Genomic DNA, 21104 nt, shown 5'->3' on the forward strand with positions numbered 1-21104 from the left:
TGCCGGTGTGTTGCAACCTTTGTCCATACCTAGTTGGAAGTGGGATGATATAAGTATGGATTTTATCTCGGGTTTGCCCACTACTCAAAAGGGACATGATTCGATTTGGGTGATTGTGGACCGTCTTACTAAGACCGCTCATTTCTTGCCTGTCAAGACAGAATATCGACCACCTCAATATGCCGAGAAGTATATCGCAGAAATTGTGAGGTTGCATGGTATACCAAAGACTATAGTATCTGATAGAGGGCCACAGTTCATGGCTCACTTTTGGGAACATTTACACAAAGGCTTAGGAACTAGTTTGATTCGTAGTACCGCTTATCATCCTCAGACAGATGGTCAGACTGAACGAGTGAATGCTGTTTTGGAGGATATGTTAAGAGCCTGTGTGTTGTCTTCTAAGGGATCATGGGAGTCATGGTTACCATTACCTGAGTTTGCTTACAATAATAGTTATCAAGAGAGCATCAAGATGGCTCCATTCGAAGCTTTGTATGGCAAAAAATGTAGAACACCACTAAATTGGGTCGAGCCTGGAGATAGAAGGTATTATGGCATTGACTTTGTAGAAGAAGCCGAGAAGAAAGTTCATATTATTCAACAAAATATGAAGGCAGCCCAATCACGTCAGAAAAGTTATGCAGACAGAAGAAGGAGACCTCTTGTGTTTGAAGTTGGTGACTATGTTTATCTGAAGGTCACGCCAATGAAGAAGAAAAGGTTTGGAGTCCGAAGAAAGCTTGCCGCTAGATTCGTAGGACCATACAAGATCTTGGAAAGAAGAGATCCAGTAGCTTACAAGTTAGAGTTACCTGAGACAATGAGTACCGTCTTCCTAGTTTTCCATGTATCACATCTCAAGAAGTGTTTGCGTGTTTCAGAGGAAAGAATAGAACCTCGAGGCATCCAACTCAAATCAGATTTGGTGTATCGTGAGCAACCGGTCCATATGTTAGACACTAAAGAACGTGCTACTCAGAATAGTGTGGTGAAAACATACAAGATACAGTGGAATCATCATGATGAGGGAGATGCAACTTGGGAAACGGGAGAATATCTACAAAAAGCTCATGAAGATTTTTATAACAAATGGTTCGTAACCCAAATTTCGGGACGAGATTTTTATAATGGGGGAGGGCTGTAACACCCCGGTGTTATGCCAGCATTTAGGCACTACAATCATGCATGTTGTGCATCATCAAGCATCCTAATCATACATACCTAATCATGTAAATAATAGCTGAAACCAGGCTTCGAAACATATGAAACATGCTCGCGAAACATGAATGTTGCATACACTTGTTTAGAGTTGTTTTTGCCCAAATTATGCTTGCTAGGTTAGTAAAACATGTTTGGCTATGATTGTAAATCATCTAGAATTATTTAGCACAAGTTTTGGAGCAAAGTTTGTATTTAAATTATTACCAAATTTTACTTTAAAAATAACTCTCCAAAATTAGGGTTTTGAGTTAAAATTTACTTTAATTTTATAATTCAAAATCTAGCAAGAATTGGACTTTGGTCATAAAAGCAAAGTTGTAGAGGATTAAATTCTAAGCAATTTTTATTTTTGGGACATTTTCAAAAGATGTCATTTTCTTACTCAAAATGATATTTGAAAACTGGTATTTGATAATTTCTTAAAAATAGAAATTGAGAAAAATGTTTTCTCCTTTCGCGGGCCGTCGCCTCCTTTCTGGCCCACCAGCCGAAGCCGGCCCACGCGCCACGCCGTCCCGCGTTGCGCTCGCCTCGGCCCAGCCCAGCTCGCGCGCCCGGCCTACCTCCACGCTGCACCGCGCCGTTCGCCCACGCTGCGTCCCGACCAGCGTCAGAGCGCGACCGCCGCGTGGCGACCATGCGCTGGCGACGCCCGCCGTGCGGCAGCCACGGCCTGCCTCACCCTCCATGCGCGCGCCTTCTTCTGCCCACAGTGCTGCGCTCTCCACTCCACTCCCTCACTCACTCAGCAGCAGCGACCGCAGCGGCAGTAGCTCCCGTGCGCGCCACGAGCTCCGCCACCGCGCGCCGCGCCTCTCCGGCGACATACCCCCTCCCACGCCTCCATTCCTCGATTCCCGCCGCCAGCAGCTCCGCCTAGCCTCCCTACCTCGCTTGCGGCTGCCGTCGTCGAGGTAAGGACCGAGCTCGGCCGCCTCCTTCCTCTTCGGTGAGCGCGCTGCCGCGGCCATGTGGTTCGTCACGCCGCCGGGCCACCTCCACCATCCCAGCCGGTGCGGCTCGGCGTGGCGTGCACGCTGGCACCACCCGCGCCACCGGAAGGGCTCACCGCCGGTGAGCACCGGCCGGCGGAGCTCCTCCCCTGCTCTCGGGTCGCTGACCCGCAGGGCCCAGCCGTAGTGGCTGGTGAGGGCTCCGGGTGACTGGCCAGTGGGGCCGGTTGACCCGCTGGGTCCCGCCTGGCAGCCCCTCTGGGTGCACAGCACCGGGTGCACCCAACAATTTCGTCAGCTGAAGTTTAAAAGGATTTCAAAAATGATTTTTAGATTTCTACTTAAATGCTTTGGAAAATGTTTTCTACTCATTTTGGCTCCAAATTTGTTGAAACAAATTTTGCTAGGTTCCTTGTCACCAGATCTATATGATAAAAATATTGCATGTCATTTTTGAGATACTTTTCTATAGAGCTTTAATTAATTCTTGATATGGCTGATATCTTGTAAAATGGTTAGTAAATCCTATATGTATCAGAAAAATATGATTCCAAGTGTGTTACTCTTCTTGTGTAATGTACTTTCTAGGAAAAATATGTGTCATGCATGTACTATAGAAAAATTATGAGGTGTAGTTCAAGTGCCTTTAATGGCTGATTTTTGTTATTTTGGCTAGAGAGCAAAATTTGTATAAAATATGCATGTGAAAATTTTTGTACAGTGATTATTTGTTGTGTAGAACATAGAAAAAATATTTCATCTGGTGTTTGACAGTTTTCACAGTACAAAGTATTTTCATGTTCATAATCATGCCATAGCTTGTTATTTTTGTGTAGGCTAATCCACTCTTCAAATACCATAAAAATCTGAGGGTAGACTACTTAGGCCCTGTTTGGTTGAGCTGTGGCTATGGGAAAAAGCTACTGTGGACTGTGAGCTGTGGAAAAGCTGCTGTGGGCTGTGAGCTATAGAAAAGCTGAAAGCTGTTTGGTTAAACAAGTATAAAATATACCTTTTATCTTTATCTCTCTTGAAACAACTATGGAAGAGCTTTTTATTCCACCAATTTCGAAAAGCAGAAAGCCAAAAGCCAAAAGCAGGGTCAAACGAGCTTTCAAAAATGAACTACGGAAAAGCAGCTGCTTCTGAAAAAGCACCCTCCAAAAGCAGCCTCTTTGGTTGGGTTTTTGGCTTTTGGGGCCAAAAGCCAAAGCCAAAAGCCCAACCAAACAGGGCCTTAGGGTAGTACTGTGCTATGGTAATTTTTTAATATTTTTCTAAGCAATAAAAATAGATGTTGCTATTCAAACCTATTATTAATTAGGGTTTAATCAAGTGTTGCTTTATGTGTGATTAAGAAATTAGTGAAGCTTTGGTGTATCTTTGAAGCATTTAATGAGATGTGTTGACTTAGCATATTAGTAGTAGAAGAGAATGCAGTAGATGACATGTGCTTGTAGTATATGTTCTTGGATGATGTTGACTACCTTGCATTCAAGCATATCCATTGTATTCATATCATCCGATGCACCGATTGCATAAGTACTTACGCACATTGCATCATACAGGATCACAAACCGAGAACCCAGTCGTCATACCCGAGGAGCCCGAGGAGCAGCTCGAGGTGCAGCCGCAGGAAGTGCCCGAAGCCGACAAGGAGGACGTTGAGGAACTTCCGGAGTGCCCCGATCACCGCCCGAGCTCCTTCGAGAGAGGCAAGCCCCGGAGCATTTTCTCCCCGGTTTGCAATTGTTAATTAACTGCTTTACTTTAATTGATGCATTACGTTCAGGAGTTGTTTGCAACCGTTGCTGAATTATACATTGTCTACCTTTGTTATACTATATCCTTGTTACTCTGGTATCCGTAGTTAAGTCAATGCTTAGCTGGCTTAGACCGGTAGAAGTCGGGTGATTTCCTGTCACCTACGAGCTATAGGTGGTTACCTGGATCTGCTTGGATGACTATGAAGTCATGGTATAACTAAGTGTTAAATGAAGTTGAGACCGGACGAAGACTTACAGAGTTTTGAACTGTAGTGCTTTCCGTCTGTGTCGATTAAGGACCGACCGTTGTTGGGCCTCGAGTCATGTTGAACGCATGCCTTACGTTTAGCTGGCCGAATAAAGTACCTTTCGACCGCAAAGCTGGGAGACTATTCAGGCCGAGTAGATTGCCCGCAGCGCACTGTGCCGGAGCAGGTGTGGTAGGACACGGGGGGTGACTGGCCAGTGGGGCCGGTTGACCCGCTGGGTCCCGCCTGGCAGCCCCTCTGGGTGCACAGCACCGGGTGCACCCAACAATTTCGTCAGCTGAAGTTTAAAAGGATTTCAAAAATGATTTTTAGATTTCTACTTAAATGCTTTGGAAAATGTTTTCTACTCATTTTGGCTCCAAATTTGTTGAAACAAATTTTGCTAGGTTCCTTGTCACCAGATCTATATGATAAAAATATTGCATGTCATTTTTGAGATACTTTTCTATAGAGCTTTAATTAATTCTTGATATGGCTGATATCTTGTAAAATGGTTAGTAAATCCTATATGTATCAGAAAAATATGATTCCAAGTGTGTTACTCTTCTTGTGTAATGTACTTTCTAGGAAAAATATGTGTCATGCATGTACTATAGAAAAATTATGAGGTGTAGTTCAAGTGCCTTTAATGGCTGATTTTTGTTATTTTGGCTAGAGAGCAAAATTTGTATAAAATATGCATGTGAAAATTTTTGTACAGTGATTATTTGTTGTGTAGAACATAGAAAAAATATTTCATCTGGTGTTTGACAGTTTTCACAGTACAAAGTATTTTCATGTTCATAATCATGCCATAGCTTGTTATTTTTGTGTAGGCTAATCCACTCTTCAAATACCATAAAAATCTGAGGGTAGACTACTTAGGCCCTGTTTGGTTGAGCTGTGGCTATGGGAAAAAGCTACTGTGGACTGTGAGCTGTGGAAAAGCTGCTGTGGGCTGTGAGCTATAGAAAAGCTGAAAGCTGTTTGGTTAAACAAGTATAAAATATACCTTTTATCTTTATCTCTCTTGAAACAACTATGGAAGAGCTTTTTATTCCACCAATTTCGAAAAGCAGAAAGCCAAAAGCCAAAAGCAGGGTCAAACGAGCTTTCAAAAATGAACTACGGAAAAGCAGCTGCTTCTGAAAAAGCACCCTCCAAAAGCAGCCTCTTTGGTTGGGTTTTTGGCTTTTGGGGCCAAAAGCCAAAGCCAAAAGCCCAACCAAACAGGGCCTTAGGGTAGTACTGTGCTATGGTAATTTTTTAATATTTTTCTAAGCAATAAAAATAGATGTTGCTATTCAAACCTATTATTAATTAGGGTTTAATCAAGTGTTGCTTTATGTGTGATTAAGAAATTAGTGAAGCTTTGGTGTATCTTTGAAGCATTTAATGAGATGTGTTGACTTAGCATATTAGTAGTAGAAGAGAATGCAGTAGATGACATGTGCTTGTAGTATATGTTCTTGGATGATGTTGACTACCTTGCATTCAAGCATATCCATTGTATTCATATCATCCGATGCACCGATTGCATAAGTACTTACGCACATTGCATCATACAGGATCACAAACCGAGAACCCAGTCGTCATACCCGAGGAGCCCGAGGAGCAGCTCGAGGTGCAGCCGCAGGAAGTGCCCGAAGCCGACAAGGAGGACGTTGAGGAACTTCCGGAGTGCCCCGATCACCGCCCGAGCTCCTTCGAGAGAGGCAAGCCCCGGAGCATTTTCTCCCCGGTTTGCAATTGTTAATTAACTGCTTTACTTTAATTGATGCATTACGTTCAGGAGTTGTTTGCAACCGTTGCTGAATTATACATTGTCTACCTTTGTTATACTATATCCTTGTTACTCTGGTATCCGTAGTTAAGTCAATGCTTAGCTGGCTTAGACCGGTAGAAGTCGGGTGATTTCCTGTCACCTACGAGCTATAGGTGGTTACCTGGATCTGCTTGGATGACTATGAAGTCATGGTATAACTAAGTGTTAAATGAAGTTGAGACCGGACGAAGACTTACAGAGTTTTGAACTGTAGTGCTTTCCGTCTGTGTCGATTAAGGACCGACCGTTGTTGGGCCTCGAGTCATGTTGAACGCATGCCTTACGTTTAGCTGGCCGAATAAAGTACCTTTCGACCGCAAAGCTGGGAGACTATTCAGGCCGAGTAGATTGCCCGCAGCGCACTGTGCCGGAGCAGGTGTGGTAGGACACGGGGGCGAGATGATAAGACCAAAGTGCAGTCGGTCGGCCCCCGGGTACATGTGGTTCCTGGCAAACTCGAGATTCCTAGATAGTTGACTCGGTGACCGATACCTCACTTTAGCGGGTGAGTGAGGTTTGTGTAAGGAATAAATCACCAGCTGGTTAGGAATCGATTTGAATCGCCATCGCTCCTGGACAGTGAGCACTTGACTTGAGTTACTTCATCGTAGTAATGTTAATGGAACACTGGACAGTTATAATGAATATGACATTATGGAAGTTGATTAATGATCATGGGTTATCATTATTTGCTTAATCTCATATTTGCTCTAGTATAGGTGCAAATGTAGTCGACAGGTTAATAATAATTAACTTGATAATAATGCTTTTGGAAAGGTTCTTGAAATGCTAAAAATGCTTCTTTTTGTAAATGAGTCAGCTACACTACTATAAAGCCCTTCATAATCCTTGGTGTCACTTATTTTTGGTTATGTCGGGTAAGTCTAGCTGAGTACCTTCTCGTACTCAGGGTTTTATTCACATTTATTGTAGATGGGTAGATGTATTACGGCTACTGTATCAACTGCCTTTATCCTGTGATGGGTGATGCTTAGGACCATGGGCATGGTCATTCCTTACGTCTCGTCTGATGCTTTTGTTGGAGATGATCATTAGCTGGCACTGTATTTGAACTCCGTGTGAGTGTGTGTGGTTTTGAACAAATGGCTTCCGCTACTTTTATTCGAACTCGTTTGTAATAACTATGTGTAAACTCTGATGTATCTGTGATACGAACTTTTATGTAATATGTGATGGTGACCGCTAAACTTATTACGATCTTGGCTGGGATGTGAGTTGGTTTGAAATCCTTCATGATTTCACGGACTACCGGGTTATACGGGCTTAAGTTTGCTAAATCGTCTGCTCTGGCGGATGATTTTCTTACTTAATTTCGTATAATTGGTCGGTTCTGTTACAGTCGTTCGAGACGAACAGGACGACGGCGGAGTGCGAGGCGGCATGCGCGGGCAACTGCAGCTGCTGGGCCACGGTGCACAGCGGCGCCAGCGGGTACTGCTACCTCATCGACTTCCCCGTGGAGACGCTGGTGTATGAGGCCGACGACCGGAAGGTGGGCTACTTCAAGGTCAGGAAGTCATCGCCGCGCTCCTGGGCGCCCTAACGCGGCTCGAGCTGCAGCACAACACGCTCGCAGGGCCCCTACTGAGGCCGGGCGCAATGCGCTCGCTGGTCAACCTCGACGTGAGCGGCAACGCGCTGTCGGGCTTGCTGCTCGGCGCGCCGGGGACGCTGCCGCCGTCGCTCTGGTCCGTCGCGGCGCGCAAAAACTCCTTCTCCGTTCCGCTGAGCACCGCGGCGCTGGCCGCGCTCCCCGCGGTGCGGGTGCTGGACCTCACGGGCAACACGGTGTCTGACGCGGTCTCGGGCGCCGCGCTCGCGCACCCGGCGTTGCAGCAGCTGCGCCTAGGATCCAACCAGCTCGACGCGGTCCAGGAGGCTCCCGACGGCGGATCCTCCAGCCAGCTCGTGGAGCTGGACCTGAGCGGCAACAGGCTCGCCGGGCGGCTGCCAGCCTGCCTTGGCGCAATGCCGCGGCCCACGGTGGGCCTGCTTTCGTGCCCGTGTGGCAGCGGCGGCAGTACTTGCTTGCACGCCCGCATGGCCACAGCAGCGGCGGTGCCTACTCGTGTGCCTGCAGTCTATTTGACAAAATGCATTGGCATAGGGCTGCTTGATTCAGCTTAGTCATCATGCCACATCAGCATGAGAAGCCAACGTGGAGAAGTATGGACATAAGTAATACGGCATACAAAGTTTATGGACCCAAAAAAACACTTTGAAAGTTGATGGACCTAACCGAAACCTCCTCACAAGTTAATGGATCTCTGGTGCATTTAACTCTAGAAAAAATATATTATTACTTTTTGCTAGCTCCACAAGGCTATTATTCTTTGTAATTGCGGTACGAAAAGTATGAAATAAAGTGATTAAAATTCAAGACGTATACCTGGTAGCCTTTCAAAAATAGGTGGTATACACACTTGAGATTTATCTGCTCAGCTCAGGGCGTGTGACATTGCATCATGCGGAGTTGATAATCATTGAGAGAAATGATTAAAAGTTTCTCATGTCTACCTCACAGCTTCACGAATTGCAGGGTCCCTCCGATGTGGTCCTTTCGGTGGCCGCTGATATTATGCTAGCCTCACTTTAATGGAAACTTTTTCCATGTCAAAAGAAAAATTATAATACATGGGCACTGAGAAGTTGTAACGCTCTTACAACTATAGAATAAGAATCAATAATCTATCTATATCTCTTATAAAACTAATCCCACCACAAATTCTACCTCAACGTGCAAGTTATGCACGTCATCGTCTCTCACTAATAGTTATATCATCCTACTAACTTGCAATCTATTAATACAACTATCCATGTCATCTGTACTAAACACAATTACTACTTCAATATATAAGAATTGTAAAATGCATTCATATATTGCTATTTGCTTTGTAGTTACATCATCTTACAAATTCGATCTAATTCTATTATTTTTTTAATTAGATTCTTGTATTGTCTTGTCTAATTTTGATAACCATTTTATTTCTAAAAAAGATCTGCAGCAATGCGGGCTATTCTTCTAGTATAATATCCTGATTTCTGAAAACATGCTAATATATAGATAGAAATAACTTACCGTTCAAAATAATAATTTGCATCAAAAAATATGAGTCATGATCGTCTGTACTCTTTTTCGTGGAATCCCATGGCAACAACGATGATGTGTGTCACTGTCGCCAATGACCTGTACTTATGATGGTCTGTCGCTTGACATCGAAATGTTTCTTTCAGATAAGTATATCATCATGCGCAACAAACATGGCAAGCATCAAAAGTTTTTTTTTTCGATTTCCACATGAACAGTTCTTCCACCACATTCTGCCCATGCATCTTTTGCTGCGAAGCCATAAGCGTGCTCATACATTGGCCAAATTAAAGCCGGGAAGATCACAGGGACAGGAGAATATGATGATAGGCTCAAGTTAACGATGAAAAGAGTCCACATTTCATTTTCTACCGTCCTTTGCCCGTGATCAATTGTCTGCCACCGTGCACATCTCGTGACACCGCAGCTCCGACTGATCCATCTTTCTGAGAACAGAGAGCTTTATACATTACTCGGAAACAAATTAAGTTACATTTCTAAACATTGTTGTGCTCAATACACAGTGGAGCATATTGATTTTTGCTAGCTGTGTGAAAGGGCTCCTGATTAGCAAAGGCGGACACAAATGGATGCCGCCTCTGTTAATGGATGTGGTTTCCAGGGGAAAGGCTGTCAATCATTTTTAATAGAGGTGGGCAACTTAAGGTATCTACCTCTCTTAGTAGATTTCTAGAGATGGCCGCCGCTGTAAATGGTCTCCCATGGCCTAATCTTGCAGGCGGTTGGCCAGTGGGCTTCTTCCAAGTAGAATAAAAAAGCGGGGGCTCCGATATACCTTTAAATAATCCCTTAATTCTTCGTGTGCGCATGTTATTTTGTAATAATCTTGATAAACCATCAACAAAAAAAACAAGTAGAATAAAAACGGATGACCTTGGCAAAGATCAAGAGTAGCTAGGGAGGTATATATAGCTAGGGCCCCTAGCTTAAATATATTTTATAGATATAGAAAATGTTTCCATACTCCACCAAGATAGTATTGGTTAAGCGATTATAACATCAATGGGAGAGCCAGTGAAGGAACAAAGATCGCATGTGCTCATGGGGCCTAGCAGCAGCAGCCGCCGCCTCATCTGTTCCCTCCTTATCATTTCGTGGCATCTTAGTTTGCTGGCGGCTAAAAAAATGACATCTGACTACTCGTCGTCGTGGCATCTTCCGAGTAGAGATTGACGCGACAGTTTTGGAGGTTGAAAAATGGATGGCTAGCTAGTGAGTGATCACCTACTGATAACGACAGTGCACATTGTTTAAGAGGAGACTTGCATTGCGTGCATATCCTCTACTCTACTGTCTCGATCTACACCCTGTAGGGTACTATACGGTGGGGCTCCAACTTCAATTATTAAGTGCGATTTGGCAACATAAAGAACAGTTTTGATGTGGCTCGTGGATCTTGCGTTAGATTTTGTAATGACTAATGAGCCCGTGATGTCGTCTTTCGTCGTAAGCATGGTAATGATAGACCTATTTTGTGATTGGGGGGGCTTGTTATTTAATTAAAAGGAAAAAGGATGTGAAGTAGGTTCGTTAAGGACAGCTGTGCTTTATTTATAAGTACAACTGGTGCATGCATACCAGTAATATTCCAGTTTTTATTAAAAGAGAAAAACTGTTATGAAGAGCATGTGCTGAGAAGTTGTGGTATGAAAATAGTTAAACGCAAAAGTTGTGTCATAAGTTTGTATGTTTTGTAGAAGTAAACAGTTACAAACACATTTCTCTTGGCGTGCCGAGAGGGCCCCAGACCAATGTACTCCAGTCGCGTATCAGCAGTGTGTGTCTTGGAACTTCTCCGGTACGGGCGCATGGTGTGGCTGTGTGGCATCGCGGGCCCGCGACGCACAAAACCTCCCGCATTGCGGCCTGCCTTTTCTGGGCGAAAGCGAAGGACGGAACGGAGCCGTGCCGTGCGCCCATGGGCCATGGCCCTAACGGACCACACACACAAAAAATCAGAGCAGGTTCGTACCGCAATTTCGCTGGTGTCTCCTACCGTATCTGCTCTGCTCTGAGCACGAGCAGGACAGCAGGTAGGCAGGTAGCGCGTGCAGAGAAAACATCTCCCTGGCCGCTGACAGTGCGCGAGCGTCGACGTACTGTATCTCTATGCATAGCAAAGCAACGCTATGAGTGGGAGAACGACGCCTGGGTTCACAATGTTCAAACATACATATATGCGTGTGACTGCTGTGACGGAGACCGTCAGAGGAATGCGACCTTTTTTTCTTTTTCTTTTGACAAACAATGCAGGGTGTGAGATTATAACAATCCATGATTTTATTTCTCAACGGTGTTAGTAGTACTATCTTGTTTTACACATTCTAGTTTACCGCTTATGTTCAGCTTAATATTCAGGGTGAAAATTATCGGACTTGCCATGCATGTTTATAAAATGCGCTCCCACATTTAGCCAAAGCACTACAAAGGAGCTGTAGTTTTTTTTTTGTTTCTCACACAATTCTTTTCCTATCATCAGCTCACATTCAATATATGCATGAGGATTAAAAAAAATTCCTTTGAATGAAGGTATTGTAGGCCTGATCATAGCTAGAACATTTTGCACCTCGAGTGTGGATGCAATCCTATATGTTGTTGATGGTGTGAGCACCCATGCTACCTGTGGCTATCTCCAATAATTCATATCCTCGAACATGCAATGGTTACTTCACAGGAAAAAATGGCAGGAACATATGGCCTGTCATCTAATGGAACTAGGTCTTGTCCAACTCCATTTCTTTCAAACTTGTGCAAAGTCGGAGAATGACAGCTCAGTTTAGTGTATTTAATTGGAGGGTGGTCACATAAAGGAAATGCCAAGAGATTCCAATTAAATTTACAAAAAAAGGAATTAAATAAATCAAACCCAACACTATAGGTTCCAATCATTATATCATATTACAAATCTTATGTGTAGTAACATCCTATAGGAGTCCGATACTATGATCCTCCGCAACACAATTTTTTTTTTAGATAATGGAAAGTAACATCCGGCTTCGTCTCCTCACCAACGAATCAGACGAAACTTATTATAAATTTCAACACACTAAGAATCAGATGACATTTATTATAAATTTCATCACACAAAAAGTCAAACACAGTTCTCATACACAATTCATTAAAAACCAAGCATAAAAAGTATAAGACCATCCATGGGAGACGAAGAAGGTCGTCATTGAAGACTCTACCTTGTGACAAGTCTCTATGATGCAGACTTCTCTCTCATATCTTCGTTGTAATTAGGCCCAAAAGCATAGTCAATGAGTCCCCTAAGAATAACCTGCAAATACATTTTAGATTGAGATTTATCAAAAAAAAATTGTCATGGATCAACAAAAAGCTGCAACACCAATTAGTACGTAGTAGTGAATTGTATTACTGCCTTCCTATTTATGCCATCCATATTGAATATATTATTCACACTCAAAGGAGGCATTGCACCGATACAACATGTAAAGCACACCACAGAAATCTAGCATGATAACATTCACAGAATAGGTGATGAATGGTTTCAAAATTATTACATAAGAAGCATAATTTATTACCATTCCAGTATCTTCTAACTAGGTTATCTTTAGTAAGGATGATCCTCTTCCTTTAGGAACCAAAATAAAACCTTAGTTTTAAAGATAACTCTGACCATAATATCGTTACTGACTAAGACACAATACAAAGACTTGATTATGAAGGTACCATTTTTAATCAAAGAATAAATTATTATGTCACTACCAGCTTGTAATAAGGTAATATTCGCTATGAGTGCAACCAGATTATGCTATCATTAGAATCTATTTTCCACGAAAATTCTTCTAAAATTTAGCAGCTTGTGCTAACGACATCAGCCTCAATAGCATGTTTTTTTTTTTTTTTTGCGAATAATAGCATGTTTCTTGTTAACAAGTAACAATGTTATACAAGTTTGGTCCGTGTGAACCCAGATATTATCTTGGAAACTAATTTGGGAGCCACCTTTCAAATTAAATCTTGCCAAGCACGTAAAGTGGTCTTCATCTCCATGAGACCCATCCAAAAGTCATGAGACCAATCCAAAAATGGGAATCCGCTGGCTTTTTATTTGCACTGGACAACGGCTTGTTTTTAATATATTTATTTCTTGTTAACTTCTGACAACACTGTATTCGCTACTCCATCCGTTCTAAATTATAAGTCATTTTAGCTCTTTTGCTATGCGTCTAGATATATTTATGTCTAGATGTATAGTAAAAACTATATATCTAAAAGGACCCGAACGATTTATACTTTGGAATGGAGGAAGTACTAAGTTTAATAGGACATTTGGACAAGAGAAATTTGTTTTGTGAACCCAAATTGTAGATACCCAAATCCTCTTGGTCCTTCAGTTGGCAAGTTGTAGTCCATTTGACTAGTCTAGCTCGGCTTGGCCTGATCCTTTGGTTTTGATATAGCAATTTGCTGTTGACATGTGCTGCAATTTAGCGTCTGAAGCGAAAGGACATGTAGTTTAGTAGCTTAGTTGTTACAAGAGCATCAGTAGCACCTGAGGTTCTGGGTTTGAATCCACGTGCGAGCGATTATTCTAGGATTTAATGGCGTTGATGACGATATTTCCGTCAACTAAATATTCTAGGATTTAACGGCGTTGAGGCGACGTTCCCGTCGACAAATATTTCAGGATTTAACTGGCGTTGAGACGACGTTCCCGTCGACAGCGAGACTGTCTGTAGTGACTTAGTCATGCTCTAGGGATAAGGATTTACAGTGCGTACGTTCAGTAGGGGTGAGTAGTGCATGTGTTAGAGTGTCTACGTTATACTATGTAATCGAAAAAAATAGCGTCCAAAAAATTTGGTTTTTTATCGATTCAAATCACAAAATGCTCATATCTCATGGCACGTCGATATTACCGTTTCAAAATAGATGATACAATAGCAGCGCCGGGCAACCTTACATTCCAAATAAGGTAGATCTTGAGCCCCATCATATCTTTGAATTTGTCCACCTCTAAAACCATCCCATTTCCACACACGACCGCATACACCGTGGCGTGAGCTCCACACAGCTCCCGCCTGGTTGCTGTCCGCTCATGGCAGCCAAGCATGTAAAACCTTGCGGTGGCGGCCAATCAGCACTTCAGCAAGTAGACAAAGGTCCCATTCGGCTTGCTGAAACACTGTTATGGCTGAATTGTTGTGAGAGAAAAATACTGTTCCAGCTAAAAAAACAAACCGAATACGAGGTAGGCGGACAGACCGAAGACCATATTTGCTTAAGCTATTTTTCAAATATAAAATAATATTTTTCCCTCACAGTAACCACCCCCGCCCACACACACCCACCCACCAAGCCCGCAGCTCGTCTCGTCCGTCCGCTCTCGGGCCCGCCCCTCCACCAACGGGTCCCACCTCCCAAGGCGACGGCCACCGCGGCGGCCGGCGGGCCAACGTGGAACCCACCGCGGCCACTCAGCGCGTGCCACGGAGGACGCCGTCACGTGCTCGCGCCGTGCGGGCGCATAAATATTCGCGGCCCCGCGGCGTGTCAGTGGCATTGGCACGCTGCCGCTCGCGATATTTGCGAGAGAGGGGGCCGACAGCCCGAGGACGAGTGGCGTCTGTCGTGATGCTGCTGCGGAGCGCGTCCTCACAGCTGCTCAACTGCGTACGTGCGCCGTCTGCGGCGTCGGTGGAGCACCTCGCGGTGGTTACGCCGTCGTTGCTGTCACCGGCAGTGGCGGCGCCGAGGCAGGGGGCGGTGCTGTGCCGCGCCATGTCCGAGGGGGGCCTCGCGGCGCCGCTCGTCCCCAAGAAGGACCACGAGGGACACGGGAGGGCGCCGAGGCTGTCGGCGTCCTCGTCCTCGTCCGCCTCCATCTCCCTCGAGGAGGACGACCGCGAGGGCGAGGAGGACGAGGATGAGGAGACCGTGGTCGCGGTCGTCGCGGGGGCAGGAGGCGCGGACGTCCCGCTGCCGCTGCGGCGGCTTCTGACGAGCACGGGGCTGGACGTGTCCGCGACCGCGGCGCGGGAGGCGCTGGCGCTCGTGGAGCAGGGCGTCGGGGGCAGCAGCGGGGGCGGGAACGGGAAGGCTCTCGGCAGCAGCGGTGGCCAGGGTGGGGTCGGGGACGGCGGCGGTGGCGACGGTGGCAGCAACCACGCCGCCACGGACACGCACTACCGGCAGATGATCGAGGCGGACCCGGGCAACTCGCTGCTGCTGGTCAACTACGCCAGGTTCCTCAAGGAGGTGGAGGGGGACGCCGCGAGGGCGCAGGAGTACTGCGAGTGCGCCATCCTCGCCAGCCCCGGCGACGCCGAGGCGCTGTCGCTCTACGCGGGCCTCGTTTGGGAGACCAGCCGCGACGCTGGCCGCGCTGAGGACTACTACAGCCGCGCCGTCCAGGCCGCGCCCGACGACTGGTCAGTGGCTCAGTGCCATCACCGCGCCTCTCCCAGACCCCCAGTCTCCCACCTCTCAGTACACTCTCTATTCAGACCACACTGACAACATTGCTCTTGCTTCTGCTGCAGCCACATCCTGGGCTCCTACGCCGGGTTCCTGTGGGACGCCGAGGAGGACGACGAAGAGAGTGACAACTCGGAGACCTTGCCACCGCCTTCGCTGTTCCAGGGGGCGGTTCAGCATCCTTCCATCACAGCGGTCTCTTAGATGAACATGAACTCGGTCTAGATCTCACCACCGCCTGTGAACGAAGCTGAATCTGGAACTCTGAAGAGCACCATGCGAGAAACCGGAGCAGCCCCCTACGAGTCACTGACATCGCCGGCCGGCTCCTCGCCGCTTGTGAACTGAATCACGGCAGTATGTAAAACTGAATCTGGTAGAGCACAAACGCGTATGCCCCTTAAGGTTTGGCACCTGAAGAATTTGCAGGGCTATGTATAGTAGACATGTAGATAGAGACCCTGCAGAGCTTCTACATGCAGAATGTTCTTGGTCACTTGTGTATCAGTACTAGTAATGCAGTATCCCTTGTGAAATAAAGGTCAAATTCCTTCCTGCTGCTTCATCAGAATAGAGCATCTTCCAAGAAGAGCAAAAATCAAACTGCAATAACTAATGCACCGAATCACAGCTTTGCGAAATCGTGTTCAGATTTGTACTAGGACGGCTAGGAAATTGACTCGGAGCCCTGGAGATTGGACATGATAAAAAGAAATTTTGCCAACTACAAATACCTCATATGTCAACAGAAACTACGATAAACGATACACGGGGTCACTGCCATTCTTCAAACTCCTGGTGATGAGACTAATTTTAGACTTTTAGTACATATAATACCAGCCAGCAGTTTACTGCAGAAATAGCAAAATGTGATGACGGAAGCTGAGGCACAACTCTCCTTTCATAGGAGTTGGCTTGATAGGTTCCTACGCACTGAATCCAGGTTCATCAGGTGTAACTCGAGCGCGGATTGGCTCTCGGACAAGACCCGTCGACGATGACTTGTTTTCTAGCTCTTCTGCAGATGGAACAGATGCTGCAATGTCAACTTTGGTTGTTTGCTCTGAAGGCAGTTTAGGGAGAGATTTCCGTTGGGGCTTCTTCACTGCATTTGCAGCGGATGCTTTCTTGACACCATTTTGGGAGACCCTTTCATCAAGACTCAGTCGAGCTGAACGAGCTTGAGGATTTGAATTTCTTTCTGTGCTGCCTGAGGATGTGTTCTTGGAGCGACCGAGCTTTGGTGATCTAGCTCTTGTTGTAGGGATCTAAGATCAACAGAAAATAATATACCATCCTTCAGAAGTTAGGATAGAGCCATACCTTTATACCTAGTGGCAAGCTGGCTAAGAAAATTTTAAGTGTGACATAGCTGTTATTGGAAATTCAAAAGCAACAATCCAGTGAAAACAAGACCAAACTAAACTTTTGGAGCCTTGTAATTTTTTGTTTTCTTATTCAAATAGCTGCTAACTCCAGAAAAATATGGATTATGGACTTGCAATGAATTTAGCATATAACTATTAATTAGGTTACAAACCTAACAATACAACAAATGGCCCAACTAAAGAAAAGAATAACATGATCATTGGGGCAATCGTTCATTTTACCTATTAAGCTATCAATTAAGAATCTCGTTTACAACTGAACAATTACAGAAATTTCAGGTGTGCAAAGGGCATGATAAATCTTAAACATTGTATAGGCAAAAGACTGTAATTGGATTTAGCTATTACAAAATATGATATATTATATTTGAGTACAAGACTGCAAAGCTCTTTCGCTGTACATGTACTACTCAATAGAGTAAAACTTTGTAGCTACAAAGAAAGAAAAGCTCCTTTATTAGCTTGTTAAAGAATATTATACCAAGATTAAGGTTTTCAGTTCAACATGATGGTAAACTGAATTAAAGAACTATTGCATTTCTATAAGTCATGTTAACACTTAACAGGCAGAAACTTGAAGGATGATTATTTGATTAATAGACTTTTTTCAAGCTGAATTGTAATGCCGATAATTTTTTTCTCTGTAGCAGTAAACTAAGATATTTTGTGATTTAGATATAGCATATATCTACAGCCAACAATTCAATGGAGGGAAAACAGGAAGAAGAAACTAAGCCATAAGTACGGAGGACAATTACCTTCTTCAACTCAACCTTGGGGGGAGGTGGTTCCTTATAAAAACTGGGCATTGGTGTTGCCTTGAAATTTAAACTCTTTCTCAGCATTTTGAGTTCAGCTTCTTCAGTTTCCTGCACAGCAGTAACAAACGGATAAAGTCAACATTACATTCAATGTCGCATCAAGCAATATCACTTCCGTAGTAATATGAAAATAGAATAAGGGCACAAACCTTTGATTTTGCCTGCAAGTTGCTTTTCTCCAGTTCCTGTGCATGAATCTTCTCCTCGAGCTTTGAGTAGAACTATATAATTGCAGAATAGTGTAAGCAAAGGAATGGTGTATGTTATTAAACTAAAACCAGTGCTAAGTTATCTACAATGAGTTACCTCTCTTCTTTTTTCAGCTCTCTCATCACACTTAAAACTAAATCCATATGAAGGAGTGCTGCCAACCCTTTGAGGTTTCACACTTTCATTTGATTCTTCTTCAATATCCTTTTTGACAGAATGTTGGTTTGATGCCTTCTGAGTTTTCTTCTTCTCTCTGGATTGGAATGAAGCACATGATATTGCAAGAAAGTCTTTTATATTTAAGTGCGCTAGGTAAGAGAATAAAATTACGGAGAAAAAAGTATTTAGGGTATGACTTGTATGGAAACATATATATATATATATATATATATATATATATATATATATATATATATATATATATATATATATATGTTGCAAGAAAATCGTGTAGAAACTAATGCTAAGACTCGGTTCACAGCGCAGTTTCAATTATCACAAGATGGAAGTCAAAGCAAACAGTAGTAATTCTAAAATGGTAAATACCAAAGCAAGAACATTTTTTAAAAAGTACTGTGTAACTATAAAATGTTTGTGGCACAAACAACAATAAGTGTTCAAATAAATAATGAGGGGGGGGGGGGGGGGGGGGGGGGGGGGCGCTCCTTCGCATATTTGACGGAACGGGCACTTCAAAAAAAATCATTAAATTATGCTATACTCTTATGCTACCAAAAAAAATGTAGCAAACATAGTTGTACCAATAATTCATAGCATTGTCACACTCAGGGCAATCTAGGTAATAAAAGCTCAACCAACCTAGAAGGAACTAGTTCTCTTTTAATTAAGAAATAAGCACCGAAATTCGCCCTGACAAGGACTTGACTTAGGTGGTCTGGGCGTACGTCCACACCAACAACCAACTGAGCTAGGATCAGTTCATTACCATCTGAGTAATTAGTAGGCCTGGCTTAATTGGATGCTTAGAGCACCAATTTTGAGTCCAGGATCCAAATGAGAAACAGAAACCATGAAGCAACACAGAATCACAAAGTGCAAAACAAAGAAACAAACAGCTTACTTTGAGTCCTCAAGTGATGGGCTCTCCTTGGCAACTGGGCAGAAACTGCTCTTTTCGGCCTTCTAATGAAAGCACCAACAACAAAAATGTATAAGGTTCAAACTTCAAACTGCAAAGAGCATAAACATACCTACGAGTAATATAGTAGCAATATAAGCGCTATAAACATATAGATGGGCACATCGTAACTCATAAGCTATAACAAAAAATTAACTTACCTTCTTACTGGCACCAGCATCACCATTGCTCGAAGAGCTATCAACTAGATCTGGATCAGAAACCCGTGCAATGGGCGCCTTAGGATAAGGACTGGGAGAGGTTTTCCTAGCTTGACTCTTATCCCCACCTTGAGGGCTCTGTCGCTGAGACTTAGTAACAACCTTCGGTGAATGGCCTTGAACCCCCTAGAACACATGAAAATACCAGAAAACATGTGACTGTCAGTAGCCCACTGATTAAAGTCACCAGAACTGACAATCTGTAAACGTGAAAAACCTTACCTCAGGAACTCGGGGCTTTATGTCCTGGGATTGCGAGGTGGCTTCCATTTCCACTTCTTCACATGGGTTGATCACCTCGCTCTCGCCCGAATGCGCTCCATCAGCCAGCACGTCGTGCTCTTCTGCGTGGCCCTCTACACTATCACTGGGCGGCAACTTCCCCTTGGCCCCATTGTCAATGCCCATTGCACCAATAGCATCAGTAACCTCCGCACTCGCATCCATGTCGCTACTGTCTCAGGGTTTCTTTAGACCAGATAAAAAAAAATCCCAAGCCACCAGCTTGCACAAGCTATCCGCAATCACCGCAGGATCATGCTATGCCGGTCAGCAAATGAATCCGCATCAAACTAGACTGGACGCAGAGAAAGAAACATTTGGTTTCAGCGCTCACGGCAAAGCTGAGATTTGCAGAATAACACGAGCAGTCCGTCCAAGAAAGCAACGGCGTCCTCACCTGCTAGGGAAGGAACCAGCTTCTCAGCCCCTGGCGGATCCGATCTCCGCTCCACCCCAGCGGCGCCCAGTGGGGACGAAGACGGCGAAGAATCCGACCTGAGGGGTAAGGCAGGCTCGGTCTCGGTCAAAAGACACCTGGATCTGGATCGAGCAGTGGCTCTTGAGCGCATGAAGGGAAATGGTAAGGGAAAGGAAAGGAAAGGAAAGGTGGCGGCTTTACCTGGCCAGGCGAAAGCGATGGGGAGTGGAGCGGCTGATGCGCGAGCGGGGGGCAAGGAGGGGAGTTGAGCACGGTGAAGGCGGGAGAGCAGCGACGGTGGCGAGAGACTCCGGCGGTGGCGGCGGCGGTAGGGCGCGACTGCGTGAGGGAGACAGCGGGGGCGTGCGTGGCTCGTGCTTTGTCTGGGTTTCCGGGTGGAGGTTTCGAATTTCTACTTGGACCTTTCTGCGTTCCTCCAAAGCTAACTTTCTGTTTTCAGTGTTTTTCTTCTATATTTATTTACCTCCAGTTTCGTCTTGTTATATGGTTTTTTTGTCTGATCCTGCTGTTTATGGGTTGTTTTGTTGGATTAGATGTGCTGTTTACTGTTTGTTTGTTTTCTGGTTATACAATCTTAGGTGTTATTTGCTTCACATTTACGTAACTTAATATTGTAGTGCTAAACGACAGCACTATATCTTGTTTGGTTCTGTGGGTCTGAGTATCACATCTTGCCTCAAAAAATCGAGTAGCACATGTCCAAATACCGGGAAAAAAAATCGCATCTATTGCAGACGGACTCTCTGGACGCTCAATGATTGACACGTTGACACCCAACGCATCCAAGGCACGCGATGAACGGATGCTCAACTCCTCCTTTACCACGCCCGGATTGGCTTCATCAGGCTCAAATCACGCTTGGGTTGGCTCCATCCTAGGCAATCACGGTTTCTCGGTCCACATCTGCTCGCTTGTCTTACACGTCACGATTATATCGCATCTGGGCAACCGCAAGTTCTAGTCCTTGCGCCGCCATCTCCATGGACGATGCAGCCGGCATGACCGGAGAAGGAGG

At 44.7% G+C, this 21104-nt stretch overlaps 2 protein-coding genes and 1 pseudogene across 5 annotated transcripts; 2 read left to right on the plus strand and 1 right to left on the minus strand.

The window, feature by feature from the left end:
* Positions 1–7636: 7636 nt before the first annotated feature.
* On the plus strand, positions 7637–8164 carry LOC136526278 (leucine-rich repeat receptor-like protein FASCIATED EAR2). The gene has a single exon (XM_066519003.1). The coding sequence runs from the start codon at positions 7637–7639 to the stop codon at positions 8162–8164; it is 528 nt and encodes a 175-aa protein (XP_066375100.1).
* A 6568-nt stretch (positions 8165–14732) lies between these two features.
* On the plus strand, positions 14733–16145 carry LOC136526992 (uncharacterized; annotated as a pseudogene).
* A 140-nt stretch (positions 16146–16285) lies between these two features.
* On the minus strand, positions 16286–20667 carry LOC136526991 (protein WVD2-like 5). 4 transcript variants are annotated; one of them, XM_066519584.1, is made up of 9 exons: positions 20270–20667; positions 20048–20190; positions 19591–19945; positions 19309–19494; positions 19091–19149; positions 18106–18262; positions 17949–18020; positions 17737–17847; positions 16286–16858 (listed from the first exon to the last, which is right to left on the minus strand). In XM_066519584.1, exons 3-9 carry the CDS (start codon positions 19813–19815, stop codon positions 16517–16519), a joined length of 1152 nt encoding a protein of 383 aa, XP_066375681.1. In that variant the 5' UTR covers positions 19816–19945; positions 20048–20190; positions 20270–20667; the 3' UTR covers positions 16286–16516. The 4 variants fall into 4 exon arrangements, with proteins under 4 accessions (XP_066375681.1, XP_066375680.1, XP_066375679.1 ...); XM_066519583.1 differs by having other exon boundaries at positions 19091–19152; positions 20048–20145; positions 20270–20660; XM_066519582.1 differs by having other exon boundaries at positions 19091–19152; positions 19591–19940; positions 20270–20660.
* Between the last annotated feature and the right edge of the window lie 437 nt (positions 20668–21104).

The sequence above is a fragment of the Miscanthus floridulus genome, chromosome 19 (assembly GCF_019320115.1).
Source record: "Miscanthus floridulus cultivar M001 chromosome 19, ASM1932011v1, whole genome shotgun sequence".
Taxonomy (NCBI): Eukaryota; Viridiplantae; Streptophyta; class Magnoliopsida; order Poales; family Poaceae; genus Miscanthus; species Miscanthus floridulus.

Coding starts and splice junctions, on each gene's coding strand:
- LOC136526991 (XM_066519583.1), bottom strand. CDS start 19,815: ATGGATGCGAGTGCGGAGGTTACTGATGCTATTGGTGCAATGGGCATT. Junction 19,495..19,590: donor TAAAGCCCCGAGTTCCTGAG/GTAAGGTTTTTC, acceptor CATGTGTTCTAG/GGGGTTCAAGGCCATTCACC. Junction 19,153..19,308: donor ATGCTGGTGCCAGTAAGAAG/GTAAGTTAATTT, acceptor TGCTTTCATTAG/AAGGCCGAAAAGAGCAGTTT.
- LOC136526278 (XM_066519003.1), top strand. CDS start 7,637: ATGCGCTCGCTGGTCAACCTCGACGTGAGCGGCAACGCGCTGTCGGGC.